At 50.0% G+C, this 25,672-nt stretch overlaps 1 protein-coding gene across 1 annotated transcript in view; it reads left to right on the top strand.

Annotated features, from left to right (window-relative positions):
- LOC115474996 overlaps positions 1-25,672 on the top strand; it is a 51,157-nt gene that overhangs the window by 24,679 nt on the left and 806 nt on the right. Inside the window, exons 3-4 of the mRNA XM_030210737.1 lie at positions 816-893; positions 13,199-13,294. Of these exons, the coding sequence (XP_030066597.1) occupies positions 816-893; positions 13,199-13,294 (174 nt within the window). The remainder of the gene's footprint in view (positions 1-815; positions 894-13,198; positions 13,295-25,672) is intronic.

The following is a 25,672-nucleotide window of genomic DNA, read 5'->3' as shown; positions in this document are numbered from 1 at the left end:
CTGATTCTCCTACCTAGCTTCAGTTACTTTTACTTAGTGTGTGTACATTAACCCCAACTTATCAACATTAATAAATAATGATCAGGGCCACTGAGACACACAGCCGGGCCCAGGGCAGAACTGCCCCCCCCCCCCCCCCCCCCCACCTGGGCCACCACCATGCCATGCTCCCGCACACATTCTTGGGCTGCCCCCACCCATGCCCCTTACCTTTCTGTGTCTGACTCTGCTCCTCCTTCGGTCTGTCATTTTCTGCTCCTTTGTGCTGGGACCTAGGTTATCACGTTAGTGCAAGCGTCCAGGTCCTGGCACACAGGAGAAGGAGAGAGACAGACCAGGAAGCAGGCAGGAAGAAGATTTTGCTTTCTCACCGGGTGGGGGGGGGGGGGGGGGGGCAGGGAGAATCTTGTCCCCCCTCTCTGCAGCTTTGATAATGATCCCCAAAGTGTGTAGATGTGGATTATTTATTTGCCTTTTCTCCCTAAGAACAATTAGCATATCTAGCCATCTGTGCTGTTCTGTTCTCTGGTGGTAACTGGGCCTGGCAGAAAAAAATAAAATAATTTCCGGCATGCTAGAAATGATGCGTGGGGGTTGGGGGGACTGCACTACCACTGGCTCCCACAGTGAGCCAGTGGTAGTGCCAGATTGGCATGCGACAAAACAGTGGTAGCTCACCACTGCTTTGTAAAAGAGCCCCTTGGAGAGGCATTATCCATAGTGTGTATTTTGTAAAAAAAAATAATAAACACTTTTACATTAAAATTAAAAAAAAAATGTAAAGAAGAACCTCAAAATGTGTTATATTGTTCCAGATGCTGTATCAACTCCTTCAATCACTAACTCCAGCCTGAATAGATCCAATATCATACCTCAGAATAACACCTCACAAGGTAAGATGAGAAAAGTCTTCCCACTACTGCTATTCTGCAGGATAACAAGACACTTCTGAATAAGAATGCTAATGCTTCAAACTCTGGTTGGCTCAGTTGCACTGAGCAAAATGCTTTTAGTGAAGACACAGCTGTTTATGAACTTTCTAAAAGGTAAAGAGAGCTTTTCTTACATCTTAACATACTGCAGCATCTTAGCAGGAGATCTTCTTATATAATAATTCTTACCTCCAATGTTCTAGGCATCTTGCTGCCTGTGTCTGTGGCTTCTTCAGAGTTGGTGAGCTAGGCTCCATAGCTCAGGCTGACGTCACCGTAGCCATTATACTGTCAACTTCAGAACCCACGAAAAAAGAAAGAAAAAAGCATGCCTCACAGCTGATCCATGTCCAGTGACCCTTCTCTCCCCCTGCCCCGGTCTTGCCTGCTCGCTGCTGGCACTGACCCTCCCCCGCTGCCGGATCGCTGTTCAAAATGGCCACCAAGACTTACAAGGGCGGCCTCCAAGACTTCAGCAGAAGTCTCGCGAGTCTGTCGCTGGAAGTCTTGGCGGCCATTTTGAAGACCGATCCGGCAGCGGGGGAAGGTCAGCGCCAGCAGCGGGCAGGCAAGACCGGAGCAGGGGGAGAGGAGGGTAGCTGGACATGGGTGGCTGGAGGGGGGCAGGGGAGAGAGGAGGGTCCCTGGACATGGGTGACTGGAGGGGGCAGGGGAGAGAGGAGGGTCGCTGGACATGGGTGGCTGGAGGGGGCAGGGGGAGAGGAGGGTCACTGGACATGGGTGGCTGGAGGGGGCAGGGGGAGAGGAGGGTCGCTGGACATGGGTGGCTGGAGGGGGGCAGGGGAGAGAGGAGGGTTGCTGGACATGGGTGGCTGGAGGGGGGCAGGGGAGAGGAGGGTCGCTGGACATGGGTGGCTGCAGGGGGGCAAGAGGGACCTGATAGGGGGAGGGGGTCCTGGGACCTGATAAGGGGGGGGGGGGGTCCTGAGACCAGAGAGGTGGGGTGGAAGGGGGTCCTCAGACCATAAAGGGGGGGGGAAGGGGGGTCCTGAGATGGGGGTGGGGGCACACACTCTCTGTCTCTCACATACACTCTCTTTCTGACACACTCTGTCTATCACATTCTATCTCTCTGTCACACACACACACAGTCTCTTTCTCTCTGACACACTGTCACACACACTCACACACACACACAGATACTCTGTCTCTCACACACAAACACACACACACACACTCTGTGTCTCTCTCTCTCTCTCTCTCTCTGACACACACACTCCATCGCTCAAACGCACTCTCTCTCACATACACTCTGAGGAAAACCTTGCTAGCGCCCATTTCATTTGTGTCGGAAATGGGCCTTTTTTATTAGTTACTAAATAATATTACCTCCAAGTCTCTGGTGATATTAACAAATCATAGACTTTTATGCAAAATTTAGTTGAGTTGCAAATGAGCACTTGGAATGAAAGCCTTCATGTGTTGCCATAGTCAAGAACATCAGATGTTAAGGGCTATGGGAACTTGTGAAAAAAAATCCTGTGGCCCCCTGAAACAACCATGTTTTTAAAATAAAGAGTGCTCCAGCTGAAATCTGAGGTCTTTTGGAATCCTTTTCGTTGGGGGACCTCAAATCCCTTTGGCCCAGTACAGGGCTGCCAAGAGACGGGGCAGTGCCCAGGGCAAACAATCTTAAGGGACTCCACAGCCCCGGGTCCCCAGTTTGACAGTCACTTACTGCCTCTGCTCCCTCGGTATATCTGCTGTCTCCTGTTCCTGTGCGCTGGGACCCAGGTTATCATGTTAGTATGTACTCTGCTGTGCTGGAAACAGGACGTACTTCACACATTGGAGGCAGGACAAGACAGGAAGAAGGACCTGTGGTGGCAGAGCAGAGTTAATGCAGTAACCTGGGCCTGGTACACAGGAGCAAGAGTCCAATCCAGTCTCTGCCTGCCTGCCACTGGAAGCCTTTCTGGTGCCGGACCCCCCCTTGGTGGCTGGACCCTGGGTAATCTTCCCCCCTGCCCCTCCTCTCGACAGCCCTTGCCCAGTAGGTCTGCCATGACTCTCCCAGCCTGACACAATGTTTTGTTTTGCATTTTTATTTAAATTTACAATTTTACCAACCAAACATCCAGTTTTACAAAAAAAAAGAAATAGAGAAACAATTTTACAAACTGTAATCTTAATTATATAAAGAAAAATAATCATCAAATAACTGTAGTCCTCCATAAGGGAAGAAGCGCTCCAAGTTCTTAAAATATAAAGAAACTCAAGAGAGAGAGAGGAAAAAAGCTACTTAACACCAAGTTCTTAGTATAGAAGACAATTCAACTCAATGTGGATCTTCTGCCTCTTGTATGGGAGAAGAGGTCCTATCATGTCCCGCCATTGTCTCTCTAGAGAAAATAAATGTGGGGAGTTGAACAGAATCCAAAAACACATATTTGTGTGATCTATACTTGATTACACATTTACACGGCAAATTAAGGAAAAACAGTGCTCCCATCTAAAAAATTGCAGGTCTCATCAATAGAAATTGTTTCCTCTTCCTCTGCATTTCACATGAAATGTCTGGAAAAATACAAATCTTAAAGTTCAAACAATTCTTATCCCATTTTTTAAAGTACAGACGCAGAATCCTGTACTTATCCTAAATAAATCAAAGGTAACTAAAAGAGTGGCCAGTTGAGTCGCCTCTGTATCTGAAGTCGCAAGCAAAGCAGAAACGTTCAAAGGCTGAATCCGTTCCAACTAAGTTCCACCATCAGCTCATTTAAAGGGAGGCAAATACCGTGTTTCCCCGAAAATATGACATCCCCCGAAAATAAGACCCAGTAGAGGTTTTGCTTAATTGGTAAATATAAGGCCTCTCCCGAAAGTAAGACCTAGCAAAGTTTGAGGGAGAGAACCGCCAAGGTCGCCACCGCCCCCCTCCACCCGGCCCGGGCCCTTTCTTCGCTATTCAACTTACAGCGCTGAAACCGCAGCAAGCAAATCAGCTTCAGCTACCGTCGGCCTTCCTTCACTGCCTGTGTCCCATCCACATGTGACGTCACGTCAGCGAGGGCGGGACAGAGGCAGGGAAGGAAGGCCGACAGGAGCTGAAGCTGGTCTGCTTGCTGCGGTTTCGGCGCTGTAAGTTGAATAGCGAAGAGAGGGCCCGGGCCGGGTGGAGGGAGGTGGTGGCGACTCCGGGGGAGGGGGGGGGGGGGCAGGAGACATGGGAGGTCTGAGAAGGAGGGGGGCCTTGCAGCTGGGAGGGAGGGGGACCTTGCAGCTGGCTGGGAGGGAGGGACGGAGGGGGGCCTTGCAGCTGGGAGGGGCCTTAGAACTGGGAGGGAGTGCAGGGGGCCTTGGAGCTGTAAGGGGAGGGGGCCTTGCAGCTGGGAGGGACAGAGGGCCTTGCAGCTGGCAGGGAATGAGGGGGGCCTTGGAGCTGGGAGGGGTGGACAGAGGGGGCCTTCGAGCTGGCTGGGAGGGAGGCACAGGGGGCCCTTGGAGCTGGGGGGCAGGGGACTTGGAACTGGGAGGGAGGGAGGGCAGGAGGCCTTTACAGCTGGGAATTCTTCTTCATGAAAAAAATAAGACATCCCCTGAAAATAAGACCTAGCGCATCTTTGGGAGCAAAAATTAATATAAGACACTGTCTTATTTTCGTGGAAACAGGGTAGCAAGTTTTTACTATCGGTGGTAAAAGTTCTGATGACACATTCAAAACCCCGTTAAGATATCTGACAAACAATTCTTTAGCAGAGGAAGACATTAAGAGCCCTGTTTACTAAGGTGCGCTAGCATTTTTAGCGTGTGTTAAAAATTAACATGCGCTAACCATATAGATGCCCATAGGAATATTATGGGTGCCTACAGTGCGCGCTAATGCTTAGTGCGTGCTAAAAATGCTAGTGTGCCTATAACGCAGCTTAGTAAACAGGGTCCTAAACATAGAAAGTTAAGTTATCTTGCAGGATTTTCCAAAGCTTCAACCTTAGCTTTAAGAATTATATTCTCTTTAATTATTGCAGATTCAACAGTTTTCACGGTAGTCAAGATTTCTACTTTTACCACCATGTCAGAAATGGGATTTATATCAGTTTCATTCTTACATATCTTTTTCTCCAAATCTTGAACTTTATGACCCAATAAAAGAATATTGAAAAGTCAAGAGTCTAACCCAATTCAATAATAGCTATCCAGATCGATTCCAAGGTGAACGTTTCAGTTTGAGGAATATTAAAAGAAACAGATTCAAAATGTGGTAATCCTGACTGTACTGAAGAAATAGAAGAAAGAGGGAAAGACAGGCTCACACCACTCGTCGATGGTAGACCACAACTGCCCACAAGTTGCTGCACCCAGGCGATCCCTTCGGCTCCACGCTCTCCTCAGGTGCCACTCCAATGATTCTCCCTCATGCTGCGGCAGAAGAACTACCTCCCAGTGCCTCCATTGTAACGGGGATCTTGCCGTGGGCTAACGGCAGCAGTTGAGGTGGGGACCCCTCCGTCCTGAGCTCAAAGAATGTTCCACACCAGGAGACTACATAAGTACATAAGTGTTGCCATACTAGTTATTCCCATATCGAGATCATTTATAAATATGTTAAACAGCAGCAGTCCCAGCACAGACCCCTGCAGAACCCTACTATCAACTCTTCTCCATTGAGAATACTGACCATTTAACCCTACTCCCTGTTTTCTATCCTTTAACCAGTTTTTAATCCACAATAGAACACTACCTCCTATCCCTTGCCTTTCCAATTTCCTCTGGAGTCTTAAATGAGGTACTTTGTCATAGGCATTCCCAGAGCAGGAGCAGAACTGCAATGTAGATGCATATGTTATAAAGAATGTGTATACACACACTATCTTCAGATCAGGTGTAACTTTGTTTATGTGAATTTGTGCACTACTGAGGCTGGTTCCGAGTGCCTATTTGATAGAGCAGTGATTTTTCAACCTTTTTCATCTTGCAGCACACTGACAAGGTGCAAAAATTGTCAAGGCACACCATCAGTTAAGGATATGTAGGTTATCATTTAACAAACAAGTATTAAGATTGTGTTTAAAGTTCAGTAATTACATTTTTAATCATTATGTTATATTTATAGTTGAATATTTTTATTTAAGACACAAGTTGTCAAAGGGGCAACAAAATATTTCAAATATAAAATTAGCCACAAATAACATGCATTCAAAAATATGGAAGGCACCATTCAAAAAATATTCTGATGTCATATGAGCCATAGCAAAATAAAACTCTCGCTGCTAAGCCCATTGTGAAAAAATACAAAACCTGAAAAAATCCTAACATTCATGTATAAATATGTTATATAACAGTAGCACTAATTCCTATGATTAAAATAGAAAGAACCCTACGTATGAATAGGCAGAACTACAGATATTACACTGGGCCCAAAAAGACCAATACACCACCTCCTACTGGTTAAACAGAACAAGTGGGACAGATACAGATATCTACACAGAAGCTATATGCCCACAGAATACCGTACCTCAGTCACATGCAAAACACAGTCACCAAATACAGAATGGGATCACAAATTAGAAATAGGGAAAAAAATTGAACTGGGAGCCCCAAGAAGTGAAGCTAGTTGGGATACAAATAAAGTAAAATAAATATATGTACCACAACATGGGAGAAATAAAAACAGAAATGCATTTCCTCTTATAATGAACATAATACAAAGGCATCAGGGCCAGTGCTAGGGTTTCTGGTGCCCTCCTGCAGCCTATTAGTCAGCACCCCCTAACCATCCAGGTGTGGGGTCACTATCCAGCTTATTTTCGAAAGAGAAAAACGCCTATAGTGCGACCTAAATCGGGAGATAGACGTTTGTCTCGCAAAGGCGCCCAAATCGGTATAATCGAAAGCCGATTTTGGGCGTTTCCAACTGCACTCCGTCGCGGAAACGAATAAAGTTGACGGGGCGTGTCGGAGGCATGGTGGAGGCGGAACTGGGGCGTGGTTATCAGCCGAGGAGAGATGGGCGTCTTTAGCTGATAATCGAAAAAAAAGGCGCGTGATTTTGGGTCACTTTTTTTGGACCCTTTTTTTTCACGAACAAGTCCCAAAAAAGTGCTCCAACTGCCCAGATGACCACTGGAGGGAATCAGGGATAACCTCCCTGGACTCCCCCAGTGGTCACTAACCCCCTCCCACCAAAAAAAACCCCACTTTAAAAACTTTTTTTCCAGCCTGTATGCCAGCCTCAAATGCTGTACCCACCTCCATGACAGCAGAATGTGTTCGATCCTCTCACAGCCTTTCCCTGGGTCAGATGTAGCTCTCGGGTGCAGTACACGGTCACATTAGCATTGCATTGTGGTGGGTGTAGGGTATTGGGCTCCGTGATTGCATTAGCTTGTGTTACAGTCTCACGATGTTGGTAGTTGGTAGGCTCTTCTCCCATGGTGCTTTTCCCCCTGCCTACTGGGTCAGAGTGTGCCCTGTTGTGTTTCCTGTTGTAGTCCATGCGGTAGTGGCCATTTTTGTAAGCCAGTTTTAGTTCCCTTTCCTGTGTTAGCCACGTTACAGAACTTAGTTCTTACCTTGAATGTGGCTGAAAGAGGGCATTGTACAGCATTCTGCCAGCTCTGACCTACTGCTAATCTCAGTACCAGGGAGACTCGTTGCCAGTGGGGCACAACCTCTGATCTGCAGTTAACTGTGAGTAAAGGCGGTTATTCCAATAAAGGACGTTTTTGGAGAGATTAGTCTTCAGGTGTCAACTGGTGTGCCAATGTTATATAGCAGCAGCCAGTCCTAGAGGCCTGTGTGTATGCAGGTCCCTGGAGCACTCTTAGTGGGTACCGCAGTACACTTTAGCCGGGTGGATCCAGGCCCATCCCCCCCCCCCCCCCACCTGCAACACTTGTGCTGGTAAATGGGAGGTCTCCAAAACCCACTGTACCCACATGTAGGTGCCCCCTTTACCCCTAAGAGCTATGGTAGTGTTATACATTTGTGGGTATTGGGTTTTGGGGGAGGGGGATTAGGAGCTCAGCACCCGTGGTAAGGGAGCTATGCATGTGGGAGCTTTTTCCGAAGTCCACCGCACTGACCTAGGGTGCCCAGTTGGTGTCCTGGCATATCAGTGTACTACGAATCCTGGCCCCTCCCACGACCAAATGGCTCGGATTATGACGTTTTTGAGCTGGGCATTTTTAGTTTCCATTATCGCTAAAAAAAAACAAACGCCCAGTTCAAAAACGTCCATTTTTTCGAAAATACGGTTCGGCCCGCCCCTTCACGGACCCGTTCTCGGAGATAAACGCCCATGGAGATAGGCGTTTCCGTTCGATTATGCTCCTCCACGGCTCCTCCCCTACAGTAGCCACACCCCTTTTACCAGCCATGGCACATATAAACAGGCATCATTGAAAACATTACATCAGTATAGGATAGGAAAAATAACTTTTTTTTCATTATAAATAATTTCTGTAAGCTGTTACAGCTCCAGTATACCTAAAATGACACAAACCAAATTAGCATACAAACCAGGAACTAGGAGAACAGTCTTGCCAAACCTGAAACAATATGTTATCACAATCTCAGAACCTAACAAACAGATCCCTATTGAGACACTTGGCCTTGCAGTCACACCTGCAGAACAGATATAGCCCCTCTTCAAATTTAACCTGAAATCTTAAGAAGCTAGACTCTGCATGCAGCACAATACCAGAAAAACAGAAAGAAACACATTGCTATACATTGCAAAATAAGACAGCAGATATAAATTCTCAAATTGGACATATTCCAAACACTAATGAAAATAAAATGATTTTTTCAACCTTTGTTGTCTGGTGACTGTTTTTCTGATCATGTTGGTCCCAGTCTCTGATTCTGCTACTCTCTATCGGCTTCCTTTCCATTTATTTCTTTACTTTCCTCTTTTCTTCTTCATTACTTGCCCTACATCCATAGGTAAAAGCTGGATCCTCCGCAGACTTGATTGGAGAAGGTATAGAGTGGATCCAGCTTTTGCCTATTTTCTCCATCCATGTGTAGTTTTTCTCCTTTTTCCCTTTTCCTCATCTCTGTTCAGTATGAATCTCCTTCCTCTTTCTTCCCTCTCCTCCATCCATGTCCAGAATTTCTCCCCTCTCCACTCCATCCATGTGCATCTCCTTCCTCTGTCTTCCCTCCCTTCCATGTTCAGAATTTCTCCTCTCTCCCCTCCTTCCTTGTGCATCTCCTCCTCTGGCTTCTCTCCCTTCCATCCATGTCCAGCATTTCTCCTCTCTCCTCTATCCATGTGAATCTACTTCCTCTGTCTTCCCTCTCCTCTATCCATGTGCATCTACTTCCTCTATCTTCCCTTCCCTCCATCCATGTCCAGCATTTCTCCTCTCTTCCCTGCCTTCCCCTCCATCCATGTGCATCTCCTTCCTGTCTTCCCTCTCCTGATCCATGTCCATCATTTCTCCTGCCCTCCCCTCTATCCATGTTCAACTCTCCTCTCCTCTCTTCCCTGCCATCCCCTCCATCCATCCATCAATGTCCATCAACTCTCCTCTCTTCCCTGCCTTCTCCTCCATCCATATCCAGCAATTCTCCTCCTGCCCCTGCCCTTCCCTCCATGTCCAGCAATTTCTCCTTTCTCCCCTGCCCTGCCCTCCCTATTCATCCATATCCAGTGATTTTCCTCTGCCCTCCCATCCCATCCTTGTGCAGTGACTCGCCCAGCTCTCACATGCTCCCCCTTTTAAGCCCCCAAGTTCTGCCCTCTTCTCCCACAACAGCCCTCCTTTCCTTCCTGCCACCCTGCCTTTAAAACTTTTATTTTACCTCAAGTTGCGGCGGTGGCTGTGGTGAAAGCAGCAGGCTCAGCTCGCCTCCAACCTTTCCTTCCCTCTCAGTGTCCCGCCCTCCTCTGATGTAATTTCCTGTTTCCTTGAGGGCAGGACACTGAGAGGGAAGGGAAGGCTGGAGGCAATCCGAGCCTGGTTGGTTTCACTGCCACCGCTGCCGCCACTGCGACTTGAGGTAAAATAAAAGTTTTAAAGGCAGGGCTGCAGGAAGGAAAGGAGAGCTGTTGTAGGAAGCTGAGGACGGGCAGGTGAGGGTCGTGAGGACCAAGAGCTGCCTGCAGGAACTGTGAGTCTCCCAGCAGTGGTAAGCATGGCTTGTGGTGCTGTTACAAGAAATGATTTACTTGGTGGAAAGAGCTCTAGAGCACTCGCTACTGTTTATAATTTAAGAGCAGGCGCTGTATTTATAAGCTTTAGGATATTAATTTCTCCACCAATCACCAAAGGTGATAATTGCAATAAATTAAATAAATTAAGTATATATAAAAGATACCATATACTCAGAACACAAACAGACCGTATTTTTAGCTTCAAAAAGGTTGATTTAATATACAAATAATATTGCAAACAAGAGATAGCTTTCAAAAGGATCTTAGAACAGAGAATTTGTGCATAAAATAGAACAAAGTAGCAGGTAGGTTAACTTACAGTCCTTGTTACAAGCATGCTGTGGTCCAGCTGATTGATGAGCACATGGTCAGGACAGGAGCAGGGCTTCTGCAGTGAGTGGATCTGAGTTTCTTGCAGCTGAAGAGAGAATCTGAATCTTGGGGAAACAGCTTTTGCTTTTATATCTTGCAAACTGCAGGAGGATATGATCACAGAGTCCCAGCACCTGCTTCCTGGTTTGCACTGGATAACTTGCAAGGCATTATGGTTATTGTAGTCTGTTCACATGATCTGCAGATGTCCTGGCGTCCATTTGTCTGATAGTTGATGGGAGGGGCAGGTATACCTCTGATGACAGGCAAATGTTTTGTTTATGCTTTTCCTCTGAGTTCTTTGTTTTCAATGGGGTCTCCAGACTTTCTGTCTCTTGGGTCTTTGGCTTTCGGAGATGTCTGGATGGAGTATTCAGGTACCCACCTTAGTCAAGCTTTTGTTAGGTGGGAGGGCAGAGGAAGCTATATATCTCTCTTTTGTCTTTGTTAAGTGTTTGTAATTGACTATCCCTGCTATCAAAAGTCCCCAGGAGAAAGGGAGGGGGAGAGAGGGGCTTGAAATGAAACTATTTTCTCTGCTGTAGTTTAAAACTGTATTTTTGTATTCCTATATATGAACCAGCAAAATATCATGCTACATATTTCAATAATAAACTGATACCATTACAGTGCCCTCCAGAGGTTGGCGCCCCCTGCCATGCTTACTGCACTTACCGGGTTGTGCCGGCCCTGGACAACCACAATGTACATTTCCTAAACTAACATAGGGGTCTGTTTACTAAGCCGCGCTAGTGGCGTCCATGCTGCATTGCTGACTCAGCGCATTCAAAGTGAATGGGCTGTGTCAGCACTAGCACACAGCCAACCACGCTAGTGGCATAGTAAACTCTAGCAATAGTTAATAAATTCAAAATAAAACACTTTTTTCTATCTTTGATGTCTGGACATTTTTGCCGTCATGTTGACCCTAATTTTTTGTTTCTGCTTTCCTATCTTCTCTCTTTCCAGGGGCTGCTGTCCATTTCTCATTTCTCTTCTCTCTTCCTGTCTTGTTCCATTCCCTTATTACATCTGTTTCTGATGTAATCTGCCACTACTTAATGTTGCCACTAATTGGATTTCTGCCAGGTACATGTGACCTGGATTGGCCACTGTTGGACGCAGGATACTGGGCTAGATTAACCATTGGTCTGACCCAGTATGGCTATTCTTAAGCTCTTATGTTCTTATGTTGATTGTTGTGTTTTAGCTCTTTCCTCCCTTTCTTTTTCAGCCTCTATCAACTCAAATTTCAACCGCTTTTCTCATCACACAGTCCTCCATCATCTTCTTTCTATTTTTCATCTACCAATTTTTCATCTCCTTCTCTCACCCCCTAGCTCTCCCAGTTCCTATCTCATTCCTTCCTCTGCCTCCTAATCCCTTCTATCTTTTCTCTACTCCCCATTACTACATTTTTAACCTCTACATAAAATCCTTCTCTCACTTATCTCCTTGACATTCCCCTATGACTTCTCCCTTATGGTTTCCCCATTCCCAGTTTGTCTCCTCCCTCCAACTCCTGCATTTGTTGGCCAGCATCCCTTCCTCTCTCTTCCCTCCCTCTCTAACCCCTGTGGTCCCAACATCTTTCTCCCTGTCCTCCACCTTCAGGTCCATCATTTCTCTTTCTTTCCCTCCACCCCTTGGATCCATCATTTCTTCCCTCCTTCCCCTCAGAGCCATCACTCCCCACCCCGCCGCCCCTCTGGTCCATGGCTTCTCTCCCGCTCCAGTCCATGCGTTTTCTCTCCTTCTTCCCTAACTCCCCTCCACTCCCCAGGTCCAGCATTTTTCTATTTCTTCCCTCCACCTCCTCATGGTTCCAGGATTTTTCTCTCTCTTCCTTTCCTCCCCCCCCCCCCCCCAAGTCAACCTCTCTCTTTCTCTCCCCCCCCCCCCCCCCCCCCCGATTGTACGTTAAGCCACAAACTGTGCTTTCAAGGAGTTTCCCTGGCAGCGACAATAATTCACCACTGCTGCTTGGAGCCTCTCTTCTGCCACAGCCAGCCCCCTTCTGATGCAATTTCCTGTTTATGTGAGGCTGGACTAGGGCAGAAGAGATGCTCCAGTGTGCTGCAAGCAGCAACTGTGAATTACTGCCGCTACCAGGGAATTTTCTTCCAAGATGTGGTTTAAGGTAGATGGGAGAGGGAGTCGAAGAAACAGGGAGAAATGCAACACTGGGCCCCCTGCTGCTCTGGGTCCTCGGTAGCTGGAACAGTCAGTCTGCTTCTAACCACGGTACACCTGGGGAGCAGCTGCAGCACAGCAGTGTGCCATGGCACACCAGTTGAAAAACGTGTGATACAGGCACAAAAGACTAAGGGCCCTGTTTACTAAGCCGTGCTATAGGCGCACTAGCATTTTTAGTGCACGCTAAAAATCAGAGTGCACTAATGCTAGAGACACTCATGGGTGTCTCTAGCATTAGTGCACGCTAAAAATACTAGCGCTCCTTAGTAAACTAGCACTCCTTATGAATTTTTTTACATAAGGAACCTGCTATATAATTACCCCGCTGTTATTTGTGATGGATCATATGGCTTCTGTTATAATTCAAAGGGAGTCTTGAATAGAAAAATTTAGGAAACACTGCTTTGGTTTCCTATCATTGGTAGTTTTCAGATATTTAAGATGGTAACTGCTATATCCATAGGTTTTGGGTTTTTTTTTTTTTTAGAGCATAGACCATTTCAAGATACTGTTAAGCCTTGTTTTTTTACTTATTGAATTAACTAACATCGAACCTCTGTCTTAATTATTTCAGATTCACATTGGGTTGTCCCTTTATTTGTACCATTCACAGTGATGGCGGCGGTGGTGGTGGTGGTGGTGTTGGTGGTGTCTCTAGTCTACTTTATTAGTAAGTAAATTATTCATCTTCTCAGATGTTGTTGTGCTTAAGTTACTTAATATATATTCTCTTATTGATTTTGTATATTTTATGTTTGTTTTGTCATGTTACCATTTTCTTGGTTTTTTTTTAAAGTGATTTCTATATTTGCAAATAAATATAACTTTATGTGGGACATGTTATATATTGTGATATAGATACTAAAATACTATAATTTTTGATAAATTGCCATGGGCAGCATCCCAAAATTATCATGCATAAAAAGTGGATAATATTGTGTTAAATATGAAAAGAATGAAAATACAAAAATAATCACATGGTATTTTTTACCAAGTTAATGCAGAGTGTCAGTGTGCAGCAAGGTGCAATAATAACTATTTATTATGCAGTAGTTTTAGAGTTACCATATGACTCCAGTAAAAAGAGGACAGATTGCTTTCAGTGGAAGTAAAATATGGACTGCCTCAATGTCTCAATCTGTCCTTCTTCTAGAGCCATATGGTAATCCTAAGTATTTTCACTGTACAAGAGCCACACCCCCTTAACAATGCTAGATCTGAATGTGTATGTGCAAAAATCTCACATAAAAGAGGCTGAACATCTGTGGGGGCAAATGTGAGAGGAGCATGGACAGCCAGAATTAAGACATATTCAATGCAAGTAGCTGCCTAGGGCATCTAAAGGTGCCAAAATACCCAGGCCAAAGATGAGTCTGCTTCTACATACTTTCTCCGAGGACAAGCAGGCTGCTTGTTCTCACTGATGGGTGACGTCCACGGCAGCCCCTCCAATCGGAACACTTTCTAGCAAAGTCCTTTGCTAGTCCTCGCGCGCCGATGCGCACCACGCATGCGCGGCCGTCTTCCCGGCCGAACCGGCTCGTGCCGGCCAGTCTTCTTTTGACCGCGCTCGGTACGGTCGTGTTTCGCCGTTCGCGCCCCAAAGTTGACCTCGCGCGTCGTTCTTCGACTTGTTCTAAAAAAAAAAAAAAAGAAGAAAGGTGTCGGGAGGAGGCCTTTTGGTTTTCTCCCTTCCCGTACTTCGAGTTTTTTGCCCCGGTAAGTTTTCTTTCGTCGTCGGGGTAGGCCCTATTTAGGCCTCGGTCGAAGTTTTTCTTCCCCCTATTTTTGTGGTGCCATTTCGAGTTTTGATCTCGCCGGCGCGATTTTTCCGCCCATGACATCGAAGTCTTCCAGCGGCTTCAAGAAGTGCACCCAGTGCGCCCGGGTAATCTTGCTCACTGAAAGGCACGCGTCGTGTCTGGGGGCTGGGCACCGCCCTCAGGCCTGTAGTCTGTGTTCCCTCTTACAAAAGCGGACTCAGGTAGCGAGGTTAGCCCAGTGGAACATTTTGTTCTCGGGCTCTTCGTCGGCATCGGCACCGGGAGTATCGACTGCCTCGACGTCGTCGGCGCATGGACCTTCATCCTCGCCCCCGATTGCATCGAGTGCATCGAGGCATCGGGGCGACATCGGAGGGCTGCGTCGGTGTCGGTGGTATCGAGACCTCCTCGTTTGCTGATGTCGTCGGACGGTGGTGCTTCGTCTGGAGTGCAGGTGAGGGCTGTCCATTCCCCTGCTGGTGGCGGTGAGCCTTCGGGTGGGTCTCCCCCTACCCTGAGGGCTCCTGCGGTACAGCCCCCCCCCCCCCCCCCCCGAGACCGACCCTCTTCGGCCTCGGCCCTGAGGAAGAGACGGCTGGATTCTACGTCCTCCTCGTCGGTGCCGGGAAGCTCCGGTGACGTGCTTCGTTCCAAAAAATCGAAGAAGCATCGTCACCGGTCCCCTTCCCGTGTCGGCACCGAGAGCTCTGGGTCACCGAGGGAGTCGGCACCCAGTAAGCATCGGCACCAAGAGGACCGCTCGCCCTCTGTTCAAGAGGTGTCGATGCGCTCCCCTTTGGACAGCCTGGAACAGCCTCCACGCCCGGAACAGGTTCTGACATCGACTCCTGCATCGGCTTCTATGTCTTTTTCCACAGCCGCTCTGCACGAGAGCCTCCGGGCCGTTCTCCCAGAGATCCTGGGAGAGCTATTGCGCCCTTCCCCTCCGGTACCGGGGGTGCTTGCGCCACCGGTACCGTCGAGCGAGGCGCCGGCCGGCCCATTGTCCGGGGTGAGGCCTCCGACATCGGTGCCGCTTGCGGTACCGACTGCGGTAGCCTCCCAGGAAGGCTCCCCGACTACGTCGGCGGAGGGAGCTTCGCCGGTGCGGGCGAGGGAGTCTACCTCTCGATGCTCCCACCGTGGCCGTGGTTCCACGGAGTCGAGCCGGGCACGGTTGCAGACACAGGTCCGTGAACTTGTGTCTGACACCGATGGTGAGGCCTCGTGGGAAGAGGAAGAAGACATCAGATATTTCTCTGACGAGGAGTCTGAGGGTCTTCCTTCCGATCCCACTCCCTCTCCTGAAAGACAGCTTTCTCCTCCTGAGAGCCTGTCTTTCGCTTCCTTTGTCCGGGAGATGTCTACGGCCATCCCCTTCCCGGTGGTTGTGGAGGACGAGCCCAGGGCTGAAATGTTTGAGCTCCTGGACTACCCTTCTCCACCTAAGGAAGCGTCCACAGTACCCATGCATCATGTCCTCAAAAAGACATTGCTGGCGAACTGGACCAAGCCATTGACTAATCCCCACATTCCCAAGAAGATCGAGTCCCAGTACCGGATCCATGGGGATCCAGAGCTGATGCGCACTCAGTTGCCTCACGACTCTGGAGTTGTGGATTTGGCCCTAAAGAAGGCCAAGAGTTCTAGAGAACATGCTTCGGCGCCCCCGGGCAAGGACCCTAGAACCTTGGACTCCTTTGGGAGGAAGGCCTACCATTCTTCTATGCTCGTGGCCAAGATTCAGTCCTACCAGCTCTACACGAGCATACACATGCGGAACAATGTGCGGCAGTTGGCGGGCTTGGTGGACACGCTCCCCGGTGAGCAAGCCAAGCCATTTCAGGAGGTGGTCAGGCAGCTGAAGGCGTGCAGAAAATTCCTGGCCAGAGGGGTGTATGACACCTTTGATGTTGCGTCCAGGGCCGCTGCTCAAGGTGTGGTGATGCGCAGACTCTCATGGCTGCGTGCCTCCGACCTGGAGAATAGAATCCAGCAGCGGATTGCGGACTCGCCTTGCCGTGCGGATAATATTTTTGGAGAAAAAGTCGAGCAGGTGGTAGAGCAGCTCCACCAGCGGGACACCGCATTCGACAAGTTCTCCCGCCGGCAGCCTTCAGCCTCTACCTCTACAGGTAGAAGATTTTTCGGGGGAAGGAAGACTGTTCCCTACTCTTCTGGCAAGCGTAGGTACAATCCTCCTTCTCGACAGCCTGCGGCCCAGGCTAAGCCCCAGCGCGCTCGCTCTCGTCAGCAGCGTGCACCTCAGCAAGGCCCCTCGGTTCCCCAGCAAAAGCAAGGGACGAGCTTTTGACTGGCTCCAGCAGAGCATAGCCGCCATCCAAGTGTCAGTGCCGGGCGACCTGCCAGTCGGAGGGAGGTTGAAAGCTTTTCACCAAAGGTGGCCTCTCATAACCTCCGATCAGTGGGTTCTCCAAATAGTCCGGCAAGGATACACCCTCAATTTGGCCTCAAAACCTCCAAATTGTCCACCGGGAGCTCAGTCTTACAGCTTCCAGCACAAGCAGGTACTTGCAGAGGAACTCTCCACCCTTCTCAGCGCCAATGCGGTCGAGCCCGTGCCATCCGGGCAAGAAGGGCTGGGATTCTATTCCAGGTATTTCCTTGTGGAAAAGAAAACAGGGGGGATGCGTCCCATCCTAGACCTAAGGGCCCTGAACAAATATCTGGTCAAAGAAAAGTTCAGGATGCTTTCCCTGGGCACCCTTCTCCCCATGATTCAGGAAAATGATTGGCTATGCTCTCTGGACTTGAAGGACGCCTACACGCACATCCCGATACTGCCAGCTCACAGACAGTATCTGCGATTTCAGCTAGGCACACGTCACTTCCAGTACTGTGTGCTACCCTTTGGGCTCGCCTCTGTGCCCAGAGTGTTCACCAAGTGCTTGGCTGTAGTAGCAGCGGCACTTCGCAGACTGGGGGTACACGTGTTCCCATATGTCGACGATTGGCTGGTGAAGAACACATCCGAGGCAGGAGCCCTGCAGTCCATGCAGATGACTATTCGCCTCCTGGAGCTACTGGGGTTTGTGATAAATTACCCAAAGTCCCATCTTCTCCCAGTGCAGAAACTCGAATTCATAGGAGCTCTGCTGGATTCTCGGACGGCTCGCGCCTATCTCCCAGAGACGAGAGCCAACAACTTGTTGTCCCTCGTCTCGCGGGTGCGAGCGTCCCAGCAGATCACAGCTCGGCAGATGTTGAGATTGCTGGGCCACATGGCCTCCACAGTTTATGTGACTCCCATGGCCCGCCTTCACATGAGATCTGCTCAATGGACCCTAGCTTCCCAGTGGTTTCAGGCTGCTGGGGATCTAGAAGGCGTGATCCACCTGTCCACGAGTTTTCTCGAATCCCTGTATTGGTGGACAATTTGGTCCAATTTGACTCTGGGACGTCCTTTCCAAATTCCTCAGCCACAAAAAGTGCTGACCACGGATGCGTCTCTCCTGGGATGGGGAGCTCATGTCGATGGGCTTCACACCCAAGGAAGCTGGTCCCTCCAGGAACGCGATCTGCAGATCAATCTTCTGGAGTTACGAGCGATCTGGAACGCTCTGAAGGCTTTCAGAGATCGGCTGTCCCATCAAATTATCCAAATTCAGACAGACAACCAGGTTGCCATGTATTACGTCAACAAGCAGGGGGGCACCGGATCTCGCCCCCTGTGTCAGGAAGCCGTCAGCATGTGGCTCTGGGCTCGCCGTCACGGCATGGTGCTCCAAGCCACATATCTGGCAGGCGTAAACAACAGTCTGGCCGACAGGTTGAGCAGGATTATGCAACCTCACGAGTGGTCGCTCAATTCCCGTGTAGTGCGACAGATCTTCCAGGTGTGGGGCACCCCCTTGGTAGATCTCTTCGCATCTCGAGCCAACCACAAAGTCCCTCAGTTCTGTTCCAGGCTTCAGGCCCACGGCAGACTGGCATCGGATGCCTTCCTCCTGGACTGGGGGGAGGGTCTGCTGTATGCTTATCCTCCCATACCTCTGGTGGGGAAGACTTTGTTGAAACTCAAGCAAGACCGAGGCACCATGATTCTGATTGCTCCTTTTTGGCCGCGTCAGATCTGGTTCCCTCTTCTTCTGGAGTTGTCCTCCGAAGAACCGTGGAGATTGGAGTGTTTTCCGACCCTCATCACACAGGACAAAGGGGCGCTTCTGCATCCCAACCTCCAGTCCCTGGCTCTCACGGCCTGGATGTTGAGAACGTAGACTTTGCCTCGTTGGGTCTGTCAGAGGGTGTCTCCCGCATCTTGCTTGCTTCCAGGAAAGATTCCACTAAGAGGAGTTACTTCTTTCTGTGGAGGAGGTTTGCCGTCTGGTGTGACAGCAAGGCCCTAGATCCTCGCTCTTGTCCTACACAGACCCTGCTTGAATACCTTCTGCACTTGTCTGAGTCTGGTCTCAAGACCAACTCTGTAAGAGTTCACCTTAGTGCAAGCAGTGCATACCATTACCGTGTGGAAGGTAAGCCGATCTCAGGACAGCCTTTAGTTGTTCGCTTCATGAGAGGTTTGCTTTTGTCAAAGCCCCCTGTCAAGCCTCCTACAGTGTCATGGGATCTCAATGTCGTTCTCACCCAGCTGATGAAACCTCCTTTTGAGCCACTGAATTCCTGCCATCTGAAGTACTTGACCTGGAAGGTCATTTTCTTGGTGGCAGTTACTTCAGCTCGTAGAGTCAGTGAGCTTCAGGCCCTGGTAGCCCAGGCCCCTTACACCAAATTTCATCATAACAGAGTAGTCCTCCGCACTCACCCTAAGTTTTTGCCAAAGGTTGTGTCGGAGTTCCATCTGAACCAGTCAATTGTCTTGCCAACATTCTTTCCCCGTCCTCATTCCTGCCCTGCTGAATGTCAGCCGCACACATTGGACTGCAAGAGAGCATTGGCCTTCTATCTGGAGCGGACACAGCCCAACAGACAGTCCGCCCAATTGTTTGTTTCTTTTGATCCCAACAGGAGGGGAGTGGCTGTGGGAAAACGCACCATATCCAATTGGCTAGCAGATTGCATTTCCTTCACTTACGCCCAGGCTGGGCTGGCTCTTGAGGGTCATGTCACGGCTCATAATGTTAGAGCCATGGCAGCGTCGGTAGCCCACTTGAAGTCAGCCACTATTGAAGAGATTTGCAAAGCTGCGACGTGGTCATCTGTCCACACATTCACATCTCATTACTGCCTGCAGCAGGATACCCGACGCGACAGTCGGTTCGGGCAGTCAGTGCTTCAGAATCTGTTCGGGGTTTAGAATCCAACTCCACCCCCCTAGGCCCCTGTTTATTCTGTTCCAGGCTGCACTCTCAGTTAGTTGGTAAATTTCTTGTCTTGGATATTTCTTCCCATTCCATTATTGCTGAAAGACGTCGTAATTTTGGGCCCACCCTAGTCCCACCCAAAACACACCTCTAACACACCCCCTTACTATTTGGACACACTACAGTGTAAAACATCCAAATTCTGCCGTTCAAAAATCATGATCTGGATGTTTTCAGCAGATGGACTTTTTGTCCTTTTTCAGACATCCATCTACTTTGACAATCACTGCCACTAGTACACCACTTTGGATGTTTTTTTTCATGATTGAGAATCTTTACATATATTTTTTTAATAAAGAGGGATGCTCAGAAAGGACAATGGTGGGAAAGAAAAAAAAATATATGCCTGTATATATGCTATATGAGTTAAAATAAGTTAGTTTTCAGAGGTAGTCCAGGTACTCTGGGCAAGACCAGAAACAAAAAATAACGTGTTAGTGAAAACCATGTACTAATATTTCCATTCAGAACAAATTTCACCAGGCTTTGTTCTGCTGCATCACTCTTCCTTTCCTAGTGGTCATGCTGGTTTGGGAATCAGTTCTTGCTTTTAAGAGTTAATAAGAAACTCTTTTATACATTTTATTTAATCTTCCTCTAGAGGTGATTTTTTTTTGTTCAATTTTTTTGTCTTCACAAATCAGATTACAACCACATTGTTCATTTAAATATGACTCTGCAATCCAGGCTGATTAGGAATCAGAGAATACAAGCTGGATTAGAGCCAACTTGCAGATGATGGAGATATTTCTAATCAAGACCCCTGTTTGTAAACAGATCTCAAGATATGAATAATATATATTTCCATATCATCAAGCTGATCAATCCATAGACTGGTGGGTTGTGTCCATCTACCAGCAGGTGGAGATAGAGAGCAATCCTTTTGCCTCCCTATATGTGGTCATGTGCTGCCGGAAACTCCTCAGTATGTTCTCTATCTCAGCAGGTGGTGGTCACACACAGCAGCAGCTCTGGCTAGGCCTCCAAGCCTAATTTTTAGGTTTTGTTGAGTGCCTGGGGTTGAGGGCTCTTCTTGAGCAAGTGCAAACCTGGTGGCGCCAGGTCCCTCCTTTTCTCCCCCCTCCCGCTGGCTCCGTTAAAAAAAAAAAAAAATTTTTGAACGTCCTTAAAGGCGTTTATTTCGACGTTTATTTAAACGTTTATTGCAGCATACTCACTGGGACACCAGGTCGTTACAGCTCGGAGCGGAAAGCAGGTAATTTTTACCTTTTTATAGCGGGCAGGGGGTTCCCCGATTGATCTCCACGTGGCATATGGCGTCGGAGGGCGAGGGCGCAAAGGGTCGCTCCCCGGATCGCTTCGGCGCTTCTAGAGGGGATGCGGGGGTCTTAAAATCTGATTCGCCCTTGTTGGGTGACAGTTTCGTGACCGATAAGTGTCCCGGTCCTTCCTCCGGCGTGGCGGTTTTTCCCGCCATAAACGCCCATCCCCCGCTGCTCGCCTCCGCCATCTTGGCCGGCCACGCGGCTCGGACGGCTTCTTCTTGGGCCGCCCTTGAGGGAGACATTAATGCCATGGACGCCCTTAATTTGGGCGACGGCACCAAAACGGCTAAAGTTAAGCGCCATTCTTCCCGCGCGGCTCCTTCGCAGAGTGTCGCGCCGGACGCCATCTTGGATGCGCAGCATGTCTCTCCCCCGCTCTTGCGAGCGCCGGTTGAGGGTGCGTCTAGGGCTGTAGCCCAGGCTGCGGAAGTGCACAGTCTGGGGGGTTTCTCCCCCGAGTTTGTTTTGCTGCTGCATCAGGCCTTCCTTATGCAAAACGCTGCCCCTGCTCCCTCGTCTGGTAAAGAGGTTGAGGTCCCCGGAGGTAAACGCCCTCGGGTTGATTCCCAGGCCTTGGAGGACCTTGTCTCCTCCGATGTAGATGAGGGCAGCGTATCTGAGTTCTCCCAACGGTCCTTTGCGGATTTCTTGGAGGAGACGGATCCCCGCTCGGTTGGAGCGGATGACCCCTCTGCAGCGCGGCTTTTTAGCTCAGAGGATTTGCCCAACCTGTTAGTGCAGGCCATGGGCATTTTGAAGATTTCCTCTCCGGAGGACGTCTCTCCCTCAGCCCCTGTTGGCTCTGCCATTATGCTGGGACGAAGCGCCCGCCTAGAACCTTCCACGTGCATGATGCCATGCACACCTTAATTTCGGCTCAATGGGATGTCCCGGAAGCGAGCCTCAAAGTGGCTAGGGCTATGTCCCGCCTCTATCCTTTACCTGAAAGTGAACGTGAGGCCTATCTGTGGCCTACCGTGGATTCTTTAATCACTGCGGTGACTAAGAAAACGGCGTTGCCGGTGGAAGGTGGCACGGCCCTAAAGGACGCCCAAGACAGAAGATTGGAGGCGGCCTTAAGGTCGTCCTTTGAGGCGACTGCTTTAAGTTTGCAGGACTCAGTTTGCGGTTCCTATGTGGCCAGGGCGTGCCTGACTATGGTGCAGCGGGCTTCCCCCTCGGATCATTCCTTGAGGGCTGATTGGCCGGCCCTGGAATCGGGCTTAGCCTATTTGGCAGACTTGCTGTATGATGTCTTGAGAGCCTCAGCTAAAGGCATGGCTCAGACCATCTCTGCGCGGCGGTGGCTTTGGCTGAAGCATTGGTCTGCTGACCACGCCTCTAAATCCCGCCTGGCTAGATTGCCTTTTAAAGGCAAGCTGCTCTTTGGGGTCGAGCTGGACAAAATCGTGACCGATCTCGGCACGTCTAAGGGCAAGAAGTTACCAGAGGTCAGGGCTCGGGCTAGTACTCGCCCCGGTACCTCCAGAGGACGGTTTCAGGAAGCCCGTCGGTACCGCCCGGGCAGGTCGAGCTCCTCTGCCCCCTCTTCCTTCAAGAGGAATTTCTCCCCCAAGCAGCATTCCTTTCGCAGAGACCGCCGTCCCGGAGGTGCTCCCTCCGGTCCTCCCCCAGGGTCTCGTACCCAATGACGGGGCCTTGGTCCACGCCCCAGTGCAGATTGGAGGACGGCTGTCCTCGTTTCTGGGCGAGTGGACCACAATAACTTCAGACGCTTGGGTGCTGGAAGTCATCAGAGACGGCTACAAGCTAGAGTTCTGCCGACCCTTAAGAGACGGGTTTGTACTCTCTCCCTGGAAGTCTCCGGTCAAAGCTGTGGCAGTGCAGCAGACCTTGGACAACCTGATCCGCCTGGGGGCGGTCGTTCCAGTGCCAGAAAATCAGTTTGGCAAGGGACGTTACTCCATTTACTTTGTGGTACCAAAGAAAGGAGGTTCTGTCCGTCCTATCCTCGACCTCAAAGGGGTCAATCGGGCCTTGAAAGTGCGGCACTTTCGCATGGAGACTCTCCGCTCTGTTATAGCGGCAGTGAAGGCAGGAGAGTTCTTGGCTTCCTTGGACATCAAGGAAGCGTACCTGCATATTCCCATCTGGCCTCCTCACCAACGCTTTCTGCGTTTTGCAGTCCTGGGACGACACTTCCAGTTCAGAGCCCTCCCTTTCGGGTTGGCTACTGCTCCGCGGACCTTTTCCAAAGTAATGGTGGTCATAGCGGCCTTCCTGCGAAAGGAAGGAGTACAAGTCCATCCTTATCTGGACGACTGGTTGATCCGAGCCCCCTCTTATGCAGAGTGCGGCAAAGTTGTGGACCGGGTAGTTGCTCTTTTGAGCTCCCTGGGATGGATCATCAACTGGAAGAAGAGCCAGCTGCGCCCGACTCAGTCCCTGAAGTATCTGGGAGTTCGATTCGACACCCGAGTGGGCAGAGTGTTCCTGCCAGACAATCGGATTGTCAAACTTCAGGCTCAGGTGGACCAGTTCCTAGTAGCCTCTCCTCTTCGGGCTTGGGACTATGTGCAGCTGTTGGGCTCTATGACGGCCACGATGGAAGTAGTGCCCTGGGCCAGGGCTCATATGAGACCACTACAACACTCTCTGCTGCAGCGCTGGACTCCGATGTCGGAGGATTATGCTGTGCGCCTTCCCTTGGACCCAGCAGTGCGCAAGGCGCTGAGCTGGTGGATGCAGACAGACAAGTTGTCTGCGGGAATGCCTCTGGTGACCCCAGAGTGGATTGTCGTCACGACGGACGCCTCTTTGTCGGGCTGGGGAGCCCACTGTTTGGGAAGGACAGCGCAGGGGCTCTGGTCTCCTGCAGAGGCAAAGTGGTCTATCAACCTCCTGGAACTCAGAGCCATTCGGTTGGCGCTTTTGGAGTTCATCCCGGTACTGGCCTTGAAGCCAGTACGGGTCCTGTCGGACAATGCCACGGCTGTGGCCTATGTCAACCGCCAGGGAGGTACCAAGAGCGCCCCTCTAGCCAAGGAGGCCATGAATCTATGCCAGTGGGCGGAAGCGAACCTGGAACAGCTGTCAGCGGCCCACATTGCTGGAGTCATGAATGTCAAGGCGGACTTTCTCAGTCGCCATACCTTGGAGCCCGGAGAGTGGCAGCTATCTGCTCAGGCGTTCTTGGACATCACGAAGCGCTGGGGCCAGCCGAGCCTAGATCTGATGGCGTCATCGGCCAATTGCCAAGTGCCGCGCTTTTTCAGCAGAGGACGGGACCCTCGATCCCTGGGAGTAGATGCTCTTCTCCAACAGTGGCCGACACAAGAGCTTCTCTATGTGTTCCCGCCCTGGCCCATGCTGGGCAGGGTGCTAGACCGGGTGGCAAAGCATCCGGGCCGGATAATCCTGGTGGGTCCGGATTGGCCCAGACGTCCCTGGTATGCGGACTTGATCAGGCTCTCAATCGACGATCCTCTGCGACTGCCAGTGGAGCAGGGCCTGTTACATCAGGGTCCCGTGGTGATGGAGGATCCCTCCCCCTTTGGTCTTACGGCCTGGCTATTGAGCGGCAGCGTCTGAGAAAGAAGGGCTTCTCAGACAAGGTCATCGCTACTATGCTGAGAGCGAGGAAGCGCTCTACTTCTACTGCTTACGCCAGGGTTTGGCGTATCTTTGCAGCGTGGTGTGAAGCAGGCTCATTTTCTCCCTTCACTGCTCCAATTTCTTCAGTGTTGGCGTTCCTGCAAGAAGGTCTGGAGAAAGACCTGTCGCTCAGTTCCCTTAAAGTCCAGGTAGCGGCTCTGACTTGCTTCAGGGGCCGCCTGAAGGGTGTTTCCCTGGCTTCTCAGCCAGATGTGGTGCGCTTTCTCAAAGGAGTTAATCACCTGCGCCCTCCTCTGCACTCTGTGGTGCCTGCGTGGAATCTCAACCTGGTGCTAAGAGCATTGCAGAAGCCGCCTTTTGAACCCTTGTCGAGGGCATCTCTGAAAGACCTGACGTTGAAAGCAGTCTTTTTGGTGGCTATCACTTCAGCCAGAAGAGTTTCCGAGCTCCAGGCACTCTCATGTCGAGAGCCTTTTCTGCAGTTCACTGAGGCAGGAGTGTCTATTCGCACAGTGCCTTCCTTCCTGCCCAAGATTGTTTCTCGCTTCCATGTGAATCAGCAGCTCTGTCTCCCTTCCTTTCGTAGGGAGGACTACCCAGAGGAGTACTCTGCTCTCAAATATCTGGATGTGAGACGTGTCATCATCAGATACTTGGAAGTGACCAATGATTTCCGGAAATCGGATCATCTGTTTGTCCTGTTTGCAGGTCCTCGTAAGGGTCTGCAGGCTGCTAAGCCTACAGTGGCAAGATGGGTCAAGGAAGCCATTGCAGCGGCTTATGTGGCCGCGGGGAAGATGCCGCCTATCCAGCTGAAGGCTCACTCCACAAGAGCTCAGGCGGCCTCGATGGCAGAGGCCGGGTCCGTCTCCTTGGAAGAGATATGCAAGGCGGCAACTTGGGCATCGGCCCATACATTCTCCAAGCATTACCGCTTGACTGTGGCTGCTCGGGCGGAGGCCCGGTTTGGAGCCACAGTGTTGCGGTCAGGGATTTCAATGTCCCGCCCTGGGTGAGTACTGCTTCGGTACATCCCACCAGTCTATGGATTGATCAGCTTGATGATATGGAAGGTAAAATT

This window comes from Microcaecilia unicolor, chromosome 7 (genome assembly GCF_901765095.1).
Source record: "Microcaecilia unicolor chromosome 7, aMicUni1.1, whole genome shotgun sequence".
Lineage (NCBI taxonomy): Eukaryota > Metazoa > Chordata > Amphibia > Gymnophiona > Siphonopidae > Microcaecilia > Microcaecilia unicolor.
The sequence above is the reverse complement of the archived record's forward strand: the minus strand, read 5'-3'. Positions and strand labels throughout refer to the sequence as shown.